This window comes from Megalobrama amblycephala, linkage group LG2, assembly GCF_018812025.1.
Source record: "Megalobrama amblycephala isolate DHTTF-2021 linkage group LG2, ASM1881202v1, whole genome shotgun sequence".
Taxonomy (NCBI): Eukaryota; Metazoa; Chordata; class Actinopteri; order Cypriniformes; family Xenocyprididae; genus Megalobrama; species Megalobrama amblycephala.
In genome coordinates, this window is record NC_063045.1 from 60,840,346 (window position 1) to 60,858,451 (window position 18,106).

Sequence of the window (18,106 nt, forward strand, 5' to 3'; positions counted from 1 at the left end):
ACTTTTAGAAAGTGGAACAACCAAATAGAAAATGACAGTACTGTACGACTAAGTAAATTATCCAGTTTGTGTGGAAACGCAGCCATAACTTTGCTGCAAATTAGACAGCCATTCACAGGGAGAACTCTATAGTACAGACCCTAATTGGATGTGCCCTTGACCCTGATGAGTTGTACAATGAAACATATAATGTATCATTTTATAGCTATCTAGTTATGTAAGCACCTGGGTACACCGGTCACAGGATCATACACCATAATGAGGATAACTCGAGCTTACAAATCTAAAAACAAAAAAAAAACTAAATACAACTATTGGCTAACTGTACCACTTTTTTGGGACCCTTCCATTGGGGTACCAAGCACAATAGTACCGTACCAAAATTGTGGAGCTACACCCTGCAGAACATTGACTGATTGACAGAGAATCGTCACTTGCGCGTGCAACACAAGAGGCGCCACACAAATGTGGTTCAGGCAACGCATGCATTGATTATCTTCACTTCATGTAGGCTATATAACAAAACAAAATATAAAACACAACCTTGCCTCTTTTCGTTTTCATTTAAAAAAATATGAAACTTATTAATGTGTGGTTCAAGCAATATGTGCACATGTACTCTGATTATCTTCACTGTATGTAGCCTATAATAAAATGAAATAAGACAAAACAACCCTCTCTTTTTGTTAAAAGACAGTTTTAATTATCAATAATAACCATTATAAAAGTATAAGTATAAAGTATGAGAAGCTATACAATATGAAATAAAGACAAGCAAACAATTCAGTTAAACATACAAAGTCAGCGCTCTAGTACTAAGTTAAATAAATATATAAAGTTATGAAACTTCACTTTGCCCGGGAACAAATTATAAATTGATGAGACCAAAGATTGCCCGTTATACACAAGATAAATGATATCTCGTTTTTAACCACTACAGAGACATCTGAGCCAGCAGCGAAGGACTAGCCGAGGTACAGCTGCTCTCGGATGGGTACATGAGCGCCCGGTGATCGCCTGGGCCCGGTTTTTCAAAAGTAATCCACTAGGATTTTGGATAACGGATTGGATCAAATCTTGAAAATGTGTTTTTCAAAAGAAAAAACGGATTACATAATCGGATTAGATCACGTAATCCAATCTTGGTTTTGATCCGGATCAAACCTTTAGTTTGGGTTTTTCAGAACTTTTTTGTAGGATTTGGATCACTTTGATCCAAAAAAACAGGATTATCCTGATCCCAACAGGGGGTAGGATTTCAAAGTGGATTCCAGGAGGAAAATGTAGTAAAACTTTAAAACTAGTCAAAAAATACAACATTTTTATCATGTAATATACATACACATTTTTATCTTGCTCTTGATTAGTTTAACTGTTAAAGTAATAAATTAAATGCAGACATTAGTCTACATATTTAGCCTTTCGGTAACCTACTGTAAAGTAAAAAGAAATTTTGGTGTCATAAAACAATCCCTAAACAGCTGTAAATATCCAACAAAAATATATTTAATTCAAAACCCATATTCTTTCTATCAACATGTCCCTTTAGGGCCTCCGTAGAGCACTGGAAATCCAGATTTGGTGATCCTGAAAAGTTCCTATCCGGATCAGATTGATCCAATCCGATGTTGCTTTAAAAAACTGGCTCCAAAAGTAAGCTGGATTACGTGATCACGGATCGCAAAAAAAAGGATTACTAAATCCGGATCAATTTTATCCGGATTAAACCTTTTGAAAAACCGGGCCCACGATCTCACAACTCCAACAACGTCAGATCAAATTTTCAAATAGGCACTATCTTTATAAATAAACCACAGATTTGAGCTTTAAACAACAACATTCTCGCCTGAAAAACTTTTAAAACTACATTTCATGACACAATAAAGTCGTTTTTAAATTACGCAGGTTTTCTCCTCTGCTTCTCCGCTATTGACGCTTGCTGGTAGGTGTGCTGCTGCATGCACGTCTGAACTTTGCATACTTGGTATTGGGAAATGCCGAATGTTGGCGTGCAGCAAGCAAAGCTTGTCTTCTTGTGACAGCCGAGAAGCAAGAACAAGATCAGCTGTATCCGTTGTTGTTTACTGTGTCATTTTCTTCTACGCGCGAGAATGAACTGTACCGAACTGAACCGTACCGCTCAGTGGAAACGAGCCATATGTGTATCTGACAAACAACCTCAGCACAAACCAATGAAAAACTGCATGCCACACTGGTTGAAACTAGTTTAATTAGACTAAGTGCACTTTTTAACCCTTTAAGACCTGAAGGCTTTTTTAGAGGTTTTTTTTCTGAGCGACACACACAAAAGTAAAGACTCATAACTCCAAAAGTCTAGCAAGGAGAGTCAAAAGGTAGGTATCATTTGATAGAAAACATTTTAAATTTTAAGAAAATATAAATTACATTACATTTGGACATTTTCTTGCTGAGAAACAGCTGATAAAAGACAAAAAATATATATAATTTTTTTTAAAAAATTTTTCTTTTTCTTTTTTATTTGACATGGAATAACTCAGGAACACAATAAGATGCTCTCCTATATGTGAGCTGCATCTGGTTCAAATTTCGTGGTGATAGCATAAAGAATATTTTGAAAAATTGTTGTTCATTTTTTCCTCAGCCAGGTGGCGCCAACGGGCGGTAAACTCTGGTTTAGAGGTGCTTCTCAGCAATCGTTAGGAGTTTTTCAAAATGGTTAGATGCATTAAAAAGATGAGATTCTAAGCTTTAAAATTATATCTATTATGTGTTATTCCACGTTGGAAAATTAACATGGATGGGTCCGGGAACATTGGATACACACTGCATCCCGGAGAGATGTGAGACATGTTTTTAGCCAAGTATGTTAAATCATTCCGTGAGTAATATCTTGTGATCAACGCATTATATTATATTGATTTTTTATGATCTGTGCATTTTTCATGAAGTTATGAGCACGTGAAATATACATACTTGTATTCAGTTAGCAGCTGTGCTATTTTTGTTGTAAACGCATATTACTCAGACTCATTAGAGGGTAAAACAACGCAACAGAAGCATCTTGGAGGCTTGATATGAAAGTTTAAAGTCTCTGGTTTTGTATGCAAAAAGAATTTTTGTGCTACCTATATGGATTCAATTTTTATTGGCTTTTAAAGAGAGACACGCAAATGGGAGCGCCGGCGCTCCATCCGGTCTTAAGGGGTTAATGGCCTTTTAACTCCTGAGAATAACTGACTTTTTGACAGCAATCACCATCCAGACAGGAAGTGAATTTAACTGACTGATGGTTTAACATGACACAAATCTGACCAAACTGTACAAAATTCAGACCAATGGGTGACAAACAGTGTCAGCTGTCAACTCCCTGGGAGTTGCGTTTTATTCTTCTGTCCAAAGAATTGTGTCTATCTGTCTATCCAGCAAACGTTCTTAGAACTTTGGCTAATTATAAGTTATAAGCAAACATTCTTCCAGTAACATTTAACAGAATGTTCAGAGTTTTGAATAATGTTAATCACAAAAGTGTTATTCATATATTTTTCGATAAATGTTTTTTTTTTCTGAAATGTTTTGGTTGAATGTTCGTCTAACATTACTAGGGATGGGTAGAGTTAAGGTTTTAACGGTGTTACTACTCTTAACGATACTGCTTATCGATCCGGTACTTTAACGGTATTCTTATCGGTACTTTTTATATATATATCTGAATTAACTTTGCTTTATATTATATAGTGTCCAGCATTTTTGGTGTTTTATATAAGATACAGAACATGAACAAAGAAACAAAGTAAAACAAACCGACAAATACAATAAAACAAAGATACAAATGAAATAAAGTGCTTTAATTTGTTCAGATATAGGCCTAGCCTATAAAAGAAATCTAGTAAAGTAACCAAATGTAAACACTTCATGGTTTTCACAGTATAAATTAATAGATTAATGCTTATTAAAGCTAACTATTCAGATGAAGAGCTGTAAGTGATCTTCTCTTTGCATTTTGTTGTTTGATTAACACTGATGGCATAATCGTCAGAAGGTGACTGCTGTCACTTTAAGACAATAGATATTAACAGGCATCAGGTTTTCTGCCAGCTGTTCATGTACACTTACGATATAAACTGCGTTTAAGTAGCTAAACACACTCCAATCCGCTCATTTTAACATATTTTTGTGTGTATTTAATCGTTTGGACATGCACCTGAAGCCCAACGTGTAATTTGTTTGACTATTTGCGATACGTTTTGGAGCGCGCACACACAATTCAGCAGCGTCTCTTGCGAGGATTATTGTGCTTTCAACGTTTTAAAACGTTGATAATAATTATCAAACATTTACTGCAATTTAGCAACAGTAAAGACTGCATTTTACAACAATCACAACAATAGAATAAAGGTGTGCTAGACGAAACGTGGCTACTTTTTAATAGTTTTACCTCAGATATCCAACACGCGTTCACTGGAGCACCACGACGCGTACGTGTTGTGTTGACGCGAGAGCAGACGTTATTGTGTGAATCAGCATTAAAGATTAATATTTTGTAAATAAAGTGGTAAATTATGCTTTTTTTTTTCCATGTCACTTCATAAAATTTAGGTTAAACCACTGGAGTCACATGGATTATTTTAAAGATGACTTTCTGAGGCTTGAAAGTGGTAGTTGCGTAGCCTGTCAATGGAGGGACAGAAAGCTCTCAGAATTAATCAAAAATATCTTAATTTGTGTTCCGAAGATGAACGAAGGTTTAGACTGCCAAATAACTTTAAAAATAATGCCAAAAGTAATAGTAATGGTTACTAATATTTATAAATGCATATAATGTTTTTATTGTTGTAGTTTAATGATCTTTTTAGCAAATATTGTTAGAAATAAAGCCATTAATAATATAACAAATAGTACAACCATTAATCTTTGAGGGTTACCAAAAATAAAAACTCTATTTGGTCGTAAAAATAACAATGTCAGTCAAACTTTAGCAAACAACCACATATGAATTGATAAACACATTCACCACAGGCGTAAATAATTCTACCTGAAAGCACATGTGAATTTACGCTGGTTCCGCCCAAGCAATATTCATAATGTATAATTAGACAGATTATCCACATACATCTATCTTTCTGAGGCTTAAAAATTGTGGAAAATTGCATAGCCTGTCAATGGAGGAACAGAAAGCTCTCAGATTTCATCAAAAATATCTTCATTTGTGTTCTGAAGATGAACGAAGGTCTTACGGGTTTGTAACGACATGAGGGTGAGTAATTAATGACAGAATTTTAATTTTTGGGTGAACTATCCCTTTAATGGGAACATTTGCAGAATGTTCTTAAACATTTTTGTTAGCTGGGTATCTGTCTATCTATCTATCTATTACCCCAACTCCTAACAATGAGCTCCCTGCACTCAGGGAATGAAACCCAACGCTGGCATTACTCCTTATAAGCAATATACTGGGAGATGAGGGCAGCCCGCCCAGAAAGCCCACAGGACAAAGTGTTCTCTGTATTTAAGAGTAAAAATCCACCTCTGCTCGACCCCCACTGTGTTCATCAAGATATGTTCAATTTGAAACGAACTCCAGAGACAAAAACATCTCGACTCAGCAATACCGTGTAATCAGTGACAAAAAAAAATCAAGAAATGGCAACTGAGTAGGCAGTTAACACATGCCACGTTACGGTTTTTCTTCGTCCGTGTATGGGAATGAGAGGACATGGTTAGAGGTTAGGTGAGAAAGACACTTTGGCACATTAATTATGTCTGTAAGTGGAGAGGTTTGTCCTCCTGAGGACAATTCAAGGTGGAACAACAACTATGATTTATGATCAGCAAAACAGAACGGTGCCACACAGCAAAACTCTAAGACTGTCAATGACGACTGGCATCAGCGTAATATACATTTCCCTATTGATTGTTGTGGATTACACCATTTAGACTGCCAAATAACTTGCCAAAAGTAATAGTAATGGTTACTAATATTAATCATATATTTATAAATGCATATAAATGTTTTATTGTTGTAGTTTAATGATCTTTTTAACTAATATTGGTAGAAATAAAGCCATTAATAATATAAAAGTATAGTAATCTTTAAGAGTGTTACCACAAAAAAAAACTCGTAAAAATAACAATATCAGTCAAACTCTAGCAAACAACCACATATGAATTGATAAATGCGTAAACACATTCGCCACAAGCTAGAAGCACGTGTGAATTTACGTTGGTTCCGCCCAAGCAATATTCATAATTAGACAGATTATCCATATACATATGATTATATTCCACACACACTTTATTGCATTCCAGCATTATAGTGCAATAAAAAAATACTAATAAAATAAATAAATTATATATATATATATATATATATATATATATATATATATATATATATACCGAAGGACGAGTAAGTAGCGATCAAAAAGGATATGTTTTTAAATATTTGCGGAATTGAAAAACCGTCGGCAAATCGCTGAGAGACATAGAGGAACTTTAAAATAAATAAATAAATAAATAAATAAACATATAAAATCAAAAACATTATACTTAATAAATGGCTGTTATTTTCTATTAGAGATTAAATTTGTACTCTAATTAGTATTGCAATAATTAAACGATTATGTAGCCTATCAAAACAAGGAATCTCGTGCATAACAAAGAAACTAATGTGCACGCGCTTTAAGTCACTATCACTTTAAGTCGTTTGACTTTCAAGTTCATTCTAAGGCAAAAAAACCTGAATCTGAACTGATCTGCACAAAGAAAGTGCACTTCACACACCCATCTATCCCTCATAATGATCTTACCGCCTAAATCCCTGAAAAGACGACGGCCACGACATCCGTGATTTCTTCAGACCCGGTCGGTGACCCGTATCCACCGCGTAGGTTCGGTCCATTTTCCCCGGTTCTTTCAGGTAAGCTTTGTGTCGATGTGTGTGAGAATATCCCGCTGTCTCCCCCTCTCGCTCGCTGTCTCTCCACTCACTGATGTGTACTGAGACTTTCTGCGCTAGAGACGGTGAGGCGGGCGGCTGCTGCCTCCGCAAATGTTCAGGAGGAGCGCGCGCATCATCTCCACACTGATGCTGCCGGTCACTTTCCCGCTCAGCGGGAGCGACCGTTATTTTAAACTGTCACTGACTCTGAGGAAAAGCGCCTCAGGACAAAACGCCTCTGATATTCAGTACGTCACCTTCATAATAAGGTGAAGAACCTTATTAAGTGAGGTAATAATCACACGAAGCACATCCTGTCATGCAAAAATATGTGTGCTGTAACATAACTGACGTGAAAAATACCATAAACTGACAGGAGGACAAATTATATCGAGTACTATATCGAAGTAAAGAAATGACTACAACGATGATCCTATACTTTGTTAATTTAAGAAACGTTTTAGCAATAAAAATAGCAGTTTAAAAGATGCTTTTGTAGCTTTTAAAGGGTTTGTTCACCCAAAAATGAAAATTCTGTCATTTATTACTCACCCTCATGCCGTTCCACACCAGTAAGACCTTCGTTTTAGTTGAAATCCGATGGCTCCGTGAGGCCTTCATAGCCAGCAATGACATTTCCTCTCTCAAGATCCATTAATGCACTAAAAACATATTTAAATCAGTTCATGTGAGTACAGTGGTTCAATATTAATATTATAAAGCGACGAGAATATTTTTGGTGCGCCAAAAAAACATAATAACTACTGATATAGTGATGGACGATTTCAAAACACTGCTTCAGGAAGCTTCGGAGCCTTATGAATCAGTGTGTTTGTTTTTTTGGCGCACCAAAAATATTCTCGTCGCTTTATAATATTAATATTGAACCACTGTACTCACATGAACTGATTTAAATATGTTTTTAGTACCTTTATGGATCTTGAGAGAGGAAATGTCATTGCTCCCTAAGAAGGCCTCACGGAGCCATCAGATTTCAACAATAATATCTTAATTTGTGTTCCGAAGATGAACGAAGGTCTTACGGGTGTGGAACGACATGAGAGTGAGTATTAAATGACAGAATTTTCATTTTTGGGTGAACTAACCCTGTAATCTGTCTATTAGCATTGGAGTAGTCTATATCCTAGGCTATATTCCTAAAATACAATATATACAAAAACATTTACATTGCAGTAAGCTATCAAAACTTAATGGTAACACTTCGGTATAGGGAACACCTATTCACTATTAACTCCTACTTCTAATTTACTGATTATTAATAGGTAGTAAGGTTTTGTAGCATTTAAATTTAGGTATTGGGTAGGATTAAGGAATGTAAAATGAGGTCATGCAGAATATGTGTTTTATAAGTACTAATAATCAATCAATATACTAGTAATATGCAAGCTAAGATAAGCAACTAGTTAAAAGTGAGAATTGAACCCTAAAATAAAGTGTTACCAACTTAATATTTTGCGTTAGAATGACTTTCATTGATTTGACTTGTTGAGATAACTCAAATATCTAAGTTGTCACTTAATACAGCGTCACATTTCAAGTTGACTTAACTTAAAAGGCAGCACAAACATTTACTTTAAGTTTAAAACAACTTTTTCTTTATTTTTTTAACCAGAAATATTTATGACTCATCTTCACTTATGGGCAAATGAAGGTTTTTTTTTTTTTTTTTTTTGTCCAATTAAATGGTTTCTAAAATGAGAACATCTCTTAAGCAGAGATGGCGTAAATTTGGAAGTTAGCATCACACTGGTTCCCTCAACAAAAACCCAATTGGATTTTTCCATAAGCTTTTAGATTTTTGCAAAAAAACAAGCTCTGCGATCAACAAAGGTTTGTTATACTTACACATTTTGTGCATCAAGATAATTTTCACAAATTATCACAACTTTTATGAATTTTAAAGCCTAAATACAATCGCCAGAAGTAAAAAGCTTAAGGTAGGCTATAAACAAACTACACCACGGTCCCACTAAGCTTCCAACAGCTCTTTCAGTTTTTATAAGCACAATGAGGCTGTAAAAGCAGACTGAGTTTACCTGTTCAGCATGATGATGTTTAATGTCCCCGATTGCCTCTGTACTCTGTAAGCTGTTTTATTGATGTCTTTACGTGGTTGAAACACAAATAAAGTGATTACATGAGACATGATACATTCTGGTAAGTTGTAGGCCTACTATATCTTTCAACATACCTTTTAATGTTCATGCATGTTTTTCGAGATATAACTTGTATTGAAGAGGAAGAAAAGACTCAATCCACGCTGCCGCCTGAACTGAGGCATTACAGCGATCTGACATGTCACATTTAAGAGTGTCAAAACGCCATTTATTGTTTGAATTTCATGATAAAATGGACAGAATTTGAAAACTGAAACCTTTATTCTTATCAGAAGTAACAAAGCACAAAGTTTTTTGTGATTATTGGATGGGAGGCGCTACAAATAATATTTGATGTAGGGAAAAAAACGCAGACCTGGCTTGAACTACGGGTGATTCATAGGATCAAAAAGAGCCTGCTTTAACGTCACTATTTTTAAACTGTTAATGCATTAAAATTCAGTGATTTTCTTCACACACAGTATGTATGAGTTGCAGTCTGAACATGTTTTTCTGCACCCTTTTGATTGACATCGGCCCTGACCTGATGGCCAATAGTGAAAATAATAGCTTTTATCGGCCGATACCCATTGTTGGCCGATACATTGGTGCATCTCTACCAAAAACCCATTGCAAAAAACCCATTGACTTCGGGACGATGGAACCAGAAGTGCTAAAATGCTAACTCGTTTCAGGGTTATATAATCCCAACTTACTTTTCAATAAGAAATAGTCAAAACAAGAAAAGAAGACTGTAATTTCATGGCACGGTTAACTAACATTTTCCACCAACTTTGTGGGTGGGCTCTTGAGACCAAATTTTCCTATGCAAATTAAAGTTTACTGTAGGCTGACTGATTTTCATAAGTTGATAAGTTCCATAATTGATCTGAATAATGAATATAAGTCTGGCAGAGCAAATCAAAGCACCTATTGGTTTAACGTTTGTGTGCGGTTTGTGCTCTGTGAGCTTGGGAAGATAGAATATGGTAATTATTTTTTGCAGTTATGAATCTGCATATGTGAGTCAGACAAGTAAATCTTTCAGGGGGAAATAAAACAGACCACATTAAATGTGATGTGTGGATGGTTGTCAATGATATTGTTTTGCATTTTGGGCAAGTGATGCATCTATTCACAAACTGAACATGACCAAGACTTACAATCTATACTCAAAACAGAGATGTGTCAGGGTGACCTATTCTGACCTGAATCTTTTTTAAGTAGCCTGACTGCTCCAATTTTGATGTCTGCTGATTACAGTACGACAAGAGGCTTGTTAAAATAAGGTAAATACAACTACTAACCTAGTTATATTTAAAAGATCCCGAAAAAGAGAAGCTGTCAATCTCAGCTGTCAATCTCAGCTGTCAATCATGACGTCACACTCCCAGTTTTATAGCATCAAATAACTAACTAAAACTTATTTAAAAAACAAACATTTGAATTTATTTGAAATGTCCAGTTTTATTCTAAAAGTTGTAACTTCTTTCTGAGTGTCTCCATCAGTGTCCGACTATGTAAGGCTGAACACGGTCATCATTTTGGCTGCGTGAGATTCTCCAGCTTTGTTGTTGTTGAGCTGTTAAAGCTCCACCCTCTTCTGGAAAGGGGGCGGGAGCAGCAGCTCATTTGCATTTAAAGGGATACACACAAAAACCGTGTGTTTTTGCTCACACCCAAATAAGGGCATATTTGACTATAAAAAATGATCTGTGGGGTATTTTGAGCTGAAACTTCACAGACACATTCTGGAGACACCAGAGACTTATATTACATCTTGTAAAAGGGGCATTATAGGTCTACTTTAAGATTTAAGAATAGGTCCCTTTAAAGACTTTACGTTGTAGAGCAAAACATCGTCAAGTCATGGACCTCGTTTTACTCATACATCGAAAAACCCTATAAAAACCAATAGGAAAATCTCAAGGGAACCACTGGTGAATTAGTCTTCCAGGTTTTGACGTCACGCCTGCAGCACTCTATACTGAAACACAAGCATGGGAATAATCTGTGTAATTGGAGAATGTGCAAATGCAGAGCCATGATTTACATCACAACGCAAAGAATACAATTGCGAAAATCAGTTTTTTATGCTTTACATGGAGCATGACGCATGATCTATTTATTACATGCCAAAGCATGCACAAACTTCTAAACGAATCCCAGATGTATTCACATATCAAGGGGCAGAATATGACTCACCAGACACATAAAAATTGTATTCCAGTCCATGGCTGATTCAGGCTGCTGATATGATGCCACTCAAGCACAGCATGGCCTCGGCAAGAGACGAATTCCTATTTTCATACGTCTGTAAAACCTTTTCAGAATTTGGATATGCCAGGCTGTATCTATAGAGCCCCCCAAATCAGTTAAGGTCAGCTATAATGAAAGGTGTTTAGGAGTTTTCATGCTTCGGTAATACTTTTCTGACATAAAAGTGCACAGTTCAGCAGTATTAGTGCTGAAGCTGATTTAAACAATCATGGTGTCACTAACAGGGTGGCCAATAGGCCGTTCAAATCGACCAGCAAAACATGTAACCATGTTGAAGAAACTGTTGAATTATAAATGAACCATGCTTGGGGCCAAACTAGACAATATATGCAGGAAACTTCTTTAGAAAGCAGCACAAATCTCCTCTGGAGTTTGTATAGGTCAGAAAATCTGTAATGCAATCATAAGAAAGTGCGTCAGGTATTCTATTAATTTCACTTTACAGGGCGAATGACTTGTGATCACTGTGACATTTAAACTGGATGTCTGTGATTCAGAAACCTGACAGGAAATTACTCTCTCATTCCCAACAATGTGAATAGGTCTGACGGTGTTTTCTCTGTGGGGGAACGTAAAAGAAGACCTTTTTTTAAAAAAAAAGAAAAATCTGTCCTTGGTTCTAAGCAGCACTTCCATCTTTTCTCATAACCTTGTAAACTATTAGACGTTAATGGAAGGAGATTGCACCCAGTCTATAAGGTTTGATTGAATCCTGCCACACTAAAACACTACATCAGTGCACGACCAGTTTGGCCTAAAAATAAAATGCAGCTCAAAGATGACGCAGATTTTCAATGAATAGCTACGGGAGGAAATTGATTGTGAACGGTGGGGTGCTTCTGATTTCGCTCTGTTATAGAATAAGGCCATTTTTGACACTTGCACGCTAATGAAGAATGCCGGTTATTTGTAAGAACTACTCAACCCATGGAGAATCTTAAAAATGCAAGAACATGAAGTCACCACAGCTAATGAAATATTCATCACAGCTAAAATGCAACCCTACATATAAACTAAATATTTACAGGAAAAATGAAATAAATAAATCCAATCGAAATAAATACAGTTCCTGAATGTTATTTAAATATACAAGTTATTTCATACCGTTCAAAAGTTTGGGGTCAGTGAGATTTTTTAATGTTTTAAAAGAAGTATCTTCTGCTCACCAAGCCTGCATTTATTTGATTAAAAATACAAACAAAAACAGTAATATTGTGAAATATTATTCCAATTTAAAACAGCTGTTTTCTATCTCAATATCAGTGCTTCCCACAAGTTTGAAATATATTTGCGGTGGTAGCCGGGCGAAAAATCCTCCTATTACCCACGGCACAAAAATGGTCTACTACATGTGACAAACAAATAATGTGTGATTTTTAACAGTATTTTTATTTATTGAAATTAATTTTAATTACATAGCATATTACATTTAATTACATACTAATATTATGCATTGTAAATTATGCAAAATTACAGCATTTAAATGGTTCACCTTTTCCTATGTTCTCCTTGCTGTCATATAGTGTCTCTCTCAGTGAATGGGACACAGACTTTACTAGTAAAATTTATATAATGAATAATATATGTGTCAAATAATGTTTTTAGTCTTTTCTTCCTGTGGGGGAGACTACAATAATTTACTATGAATTAAATGGAAATCAAATTAAATACAATTTATTGTGTAACCAAAATACCAATAATGCCCAAAAGAAAAAACTTAGCATGTGACTTTTAATTATAAACAAGCCCGAAATACACCAGGATTTTGAAATGTCTGTACTATTGCAGGCTGATCCTTCAGATTCTTACAATCGTCTAAAACATTTTATATAAAGGCCATAATGTAGACTTTGTAATAATTCATCAACTTGAGTTCATTAGCAATCGCTTGGCATAAATCTGTGCTTTTCATTGATTGAGAATCACTTTGAAGCAGTCTGAAGCGCTGTTGCGCGAGCTTGTAGAACGCGCAACAGCGCCGCCTTGTGACTTTGCAAAATGCAGCGCCCGTGGGAATGTCAGCGGGAGTAAACAGTTCTGACGCAGACATAACGAGCAGGTACGAAACGACTAGTTAATCGATCGCGGATGGTTTCATTATCTTGCGCGGATATAAAAGTATAAGAGGATAAAAATAATAAAAGCAAAAATGTGTCTCCAAATATACTTGGGCGGCCGTTATTATACGTGGGCGGCCCGCCCAAGTAAAGTCTATGTGTGGGAAGCACTGAATATACAGTGAAGTGTAATTTATTCCTGTGATCAAAGCTGAATTTTCAGTCTTCAGTGTCACATGATCCTTCATAAATCAATCTAATATTATGATTTGATGCTCAAGAAACATTCATTATTATTATCAATTGTTTACAACACATCACCGACTGTGTTTATGAGGAAACTCGCAGAGACGGGCATTTTGACTTAATTTTGCATGCACGTGTACACTCAAGCTCAAAAAGAAGCGAAAGAGAACTTAATTCTGTGTTCACATGCTGTTTGCATGGCTCTACAGTCTTCTTGCACTTGATGTTTAAACTGACAGGACTTAAAAACACATGCAAATGATAAACTTGCACTCTGGTTAAACTTTGCAATTATTGGCCGAACCGTACTGGCCTATAGGGATCAGCTACGATCCCTGTACTTAACATGTGACTGTGCTCACATGGCAATAACTAAATGCTAAAAAAATATATATCGTGCAGCCTTAGTTCCAAACTAAGAAGCAGCTACTAAAGCTCACAGTGTAATCTTTACATCCCAATTTAAGCAAGACTATAAAAACACAGATGCAACCCTACCCTGAATATTGGGCTCTTTTGCCTGTAAGCAACCACCCACAACACCCACAAAGTTCTGCACAGGCAAGCAGCACTCACATTGTGTTCAGTAAAGGTGAAACTTTATTGTGAAATAGTTATCGCCTAACAGTGAGGACTACAAAATGTAAGATGCAAGAACATTCACTGATAAAATGCCATTGTATATGTGGATACCTTAAGAGAAACTGATCTTAAGCTGATCCCGGTTCATTGAGCTTCCGGTTCAACGCTGCTGCCTGCCTGCTGTCTGACCTACGCTCGGAGCTTCGTAGAGTTTATCCTAAATCCTTCTCTTTATTCCTATTCACATAATATAACTTTCTTATTTTTCACTAGATTACTTAACCTATTGCATAGTATTACTAAACGGAACGATTTATTACTAGCAATCCACCAGCGTAATCACCTAGTGTTAGCCATAGCCTGCTAGCTACCGTCTACTTTCTTTTTTCCTCTAAACCAACCTTCCTTGTCGATTTAATGGCGGATTTATCAGATGTATGTTATTCTGATCTGTCCTCGCCAGATCGGGAAGCTGTGGAGACGTTGCTGCCCGGCATTCATCGATCCACCGCGAGGTACAGCGTCCCGCACATCACCCTTGCCCCAGGCACCGGCAAGCGACCGAGACATCCAGCCAGCGAGTCCCGTGTGCGTTGCAGTTTTTCGGACGGCGTTCATCAAACACACGGTCAGTCATGTCCGACGATTATCATGTGTATTAAATGCAACATGTACAGCTTAGCTCTTTCTGTCAGCAGTGAGCCTTACACATGTGATAAATGCAGGGATATTGTCAGGCTGACAGAGAGAATCTCAGAATTAGAGACACGCATCCAAACTTTAATTGAGGATAGTGAGAATGAAAGGGCCTTAGATACTGCTTTGGATGCGACTAGCCTAGTAAACACTGCACATTCGGTTCCGGTTGTAGAAGCCATGCAGCAGGCTAACTGGGTGACTGTGAGGCGGCATAATGGCAAGAACAAACACCACTCTTCCGTTCCGATTAAAACATCAAACAGGTTCTCCCCACTCAGTGACGCACCCACTGAGAATCCTGTTGAAAGTGCCCTAGTTATTGCAAATTTAAAAGCGATTCTATTACACGGAACGTGAAAATACTAAAATTAACATTAAAGAGACACCAGCAGAAGTAATTTGTTCTGGCCCTCTTCCTGTTCGTCGGAGTGATGAGATAGTTAGCCATAGTCACATGTTTGCCGGGGGCCAGAGCACCTGACATCTGCTCTTCTCTCTAAAGCAAATTTAAAAGTGCTGGCTAATGCTAAACGTAAATATTCTAAAATCATTATCCACGTCGGCACAAATGATGTTCGACTTCGCAAAAAATGAAAATCAGTCGGAGATCACTAAAATTAACATTAAAGAGGTGTGTGAACTCGCAAATTCAATGTCAGCAGAAGTAAGAAAGGCAAAGGGGGAGGTTTGTTCTGAATTTCAAATATAACTCCTTTGAAGTGATGGTGCCATTATGTAAGTTGACTCTTCCAGGCCACCAGGACACCATGTTCGTCGGAGTGATGAGATAGTTAGCAGGTTATCATCACTCAATGGCTGGCTGTCTAAGTGGTGTCCGGAATTGATATTGATGCAGAATAATATAGATCATTATTTAGTTTCATAGACAATTGGAAAAGCTTTTGCTTTATAAATAATCTCCCCGGGCAGACCTGATCTGTTGAAAAGGCTCTCTCTTTTCCAGATGGTATTCATCCCTGGTATGATGAGCCCGGGATGGTGCTGCTAGAAGTTTTTCTTCTCTATAAGAAATGCTAGAAATTTGAAAACAAACATAATCCTAGGTATTTATTTGACAAATAGTCTTAGAGCTGAAACATGACAAACCAGGGCCCAGATCAGAACTTCTTTACTTGAAGATTGATAATATTAGAGAGAAAATTAAAAATATGCGCAGACAATCTGGCTAAACCGACCGTCTGCTAGCCGCCTCACGTCACAGAACTCAAATAATTCACAGCACATAGAAACTCTTTCACCTAGATATTATCACATAGAGACTGTGTCTGTACCTCGAACTAGTAAATACAAAAAACTTCCGAAACCTTTTAAGGGTAAAAATTTAATTGATGTTCAAAAAATGAAAATCACAGATAAATCAGATAAACAAATGATAAAGCTTGGGTTACTGAATATTAGATCTATTTCTTCAAAAGCACTTATTGTAAATGAAATTATCACAGACAATAAACTAGACTTGCTGTGTTTGACAGAAACCTGGCTAAAACCAGACGATTTTTATGTTATGACGGATGGCCAATATGATTGTTGATGCTAAAAATTTGATATATATATAGTTATAGGGAAAAAACAGCATACTTACATGCTGCTGGAGAAAAATGTAACACATTATAAATGTGTTAAAGAAATCCAGATTATATGCCTCCACACAAAAGGCATCATCAGTTTTTGCTCACCTGTCGGTGTCAGCAGATGTGATGGCGATGAGCGGGGGGATGCGCAGTGCTAGGGTGGTGGGACGGGCGATCGGCTCCATCTCTTTGCTGTTCCAGTCATGTTGCTCAGCTTGCCGGAAGGCCAGTGGGGGCAGCTGCAGGTTTCGACTGGATCGTCTGCGCACTTGGATGAGCTCCATGCCTGGAGCGGCTCCTTCCTCTGCCTCGGCTCCTGGGTTCTCTGGGGACCCATCACACACCTGGCACAACACAAACACAAACTTATCATTTACAAGTGCTCGGTCTTCAACAGAGCTGTGTGGAACAGATCTGGGAAGGCGGTGTTGAGTGCACAGGCCTACAGATATGTCTTGGGTTTATGATGGTTCGAGTTTTATTTTTTATTTTTTTATATAATTGACTAAGGGGCAGGAAACTGCACACACTCTTCCCAGATCAGCCAGCTGTCAAAGTGCCAAATCAAAAAGGGAAACTAAAATGAGGCAAGCTACATGCAATGCATCAGTTTGCACCATGTGTCATTTTCTGAGACATTTCAGTTTTTCCTTACTGAAATGCCTCAGAATCTCTCAAAATGTGTTCATCCAAAAATGGAAATTATCCCTTGATTTACTCACCCACAATCCATCCTAAGACTTTCTTCACAATCAGAGATGGCTTTTCCAAGCTTTATAATGGTAGAAAATGGGGGGCGAGATTTTAAAGCCCTAAAAAAATGCATCCATTCATCACAAAAATAATCCATACGGCTCCAGGGGGTTAATAAAGGCCTTCTGAAGAGAAGCGATGGGTTTTTGTAAGAAATAATCCGTATTTTGATATAAGAGAAGAGGGAGCTTGAGTTTGTTGCACAGCCCTATTTGTTCAAACAGCGAGAGGCGTCTAAGCTGATGACACTCCTACATCCTGCGTCATACATCGCGCCACGGATTACGCATGTGGCACTAGTCGACTTGTGTAGTACAAGTTAAATCAACTCTGCTCAGAGTACATATGGTCCCTCTCTATATAGTGTTAAAGTAACACTGAAGCAGAGTTAAAGTTAATGAGATAATTAAGTGATTAATTAAGTGATGATTGGGCATTAGTGATGAACACCTGCTGTTAACAAGCAGAATCACTGAAGAGAAACACAAGAACTACTTCCAGCCACAGCCTTAGATGAAATCAACTGAAGATAAAAGACATTAAATCTCTCAAGATCTGATTAAACAACTCCAAAAACAGCATATTATCTCATTAACCTTAACTCTGCTTCAGTGTTATTTTAACTCTATGTAGAGAGGGACCATATGTTCTCTGAGCAGAGTTGAATTAACTTTGGGGATTTTGCTGTGTATGCATATGGTTGTCTCCTGGAAGCTAGTTATTTTAGTTTATAAAGTTTTAAATATGGATATTTTTCTTACAAAAACCCATCGCCTCGCTTCAGAAGGCCTTTATTAATCTTCTGGAGTTGTATGGATTACATTTATGATGGATGGATGCAATTTTTTGGGCTTCAAAATC

General features: G+C 37.0%; 1 protein-coding gene across 1 annotated transcript in view; it reads right to left on the reverse strand.

Moving 5' to 3' along the window:
- LOC125262530 (cAMP-specific 3',5'-cyclic phosphodiesterase 4D-like) overlaps window positions 1-18,106 on the reverse strand; it is a 298,694-nt gene that overhangs the window by 199,937 nt on the left and 80,651 nt on the right. Inside the window, 1 exon segment of the mRNA XM_048181333.1 lies at window positions 16,598-16,836. Within this exon segment, the coding sequence (XP_048037290.1) occupies window positions 16,598-16,836 (239 nt within the window).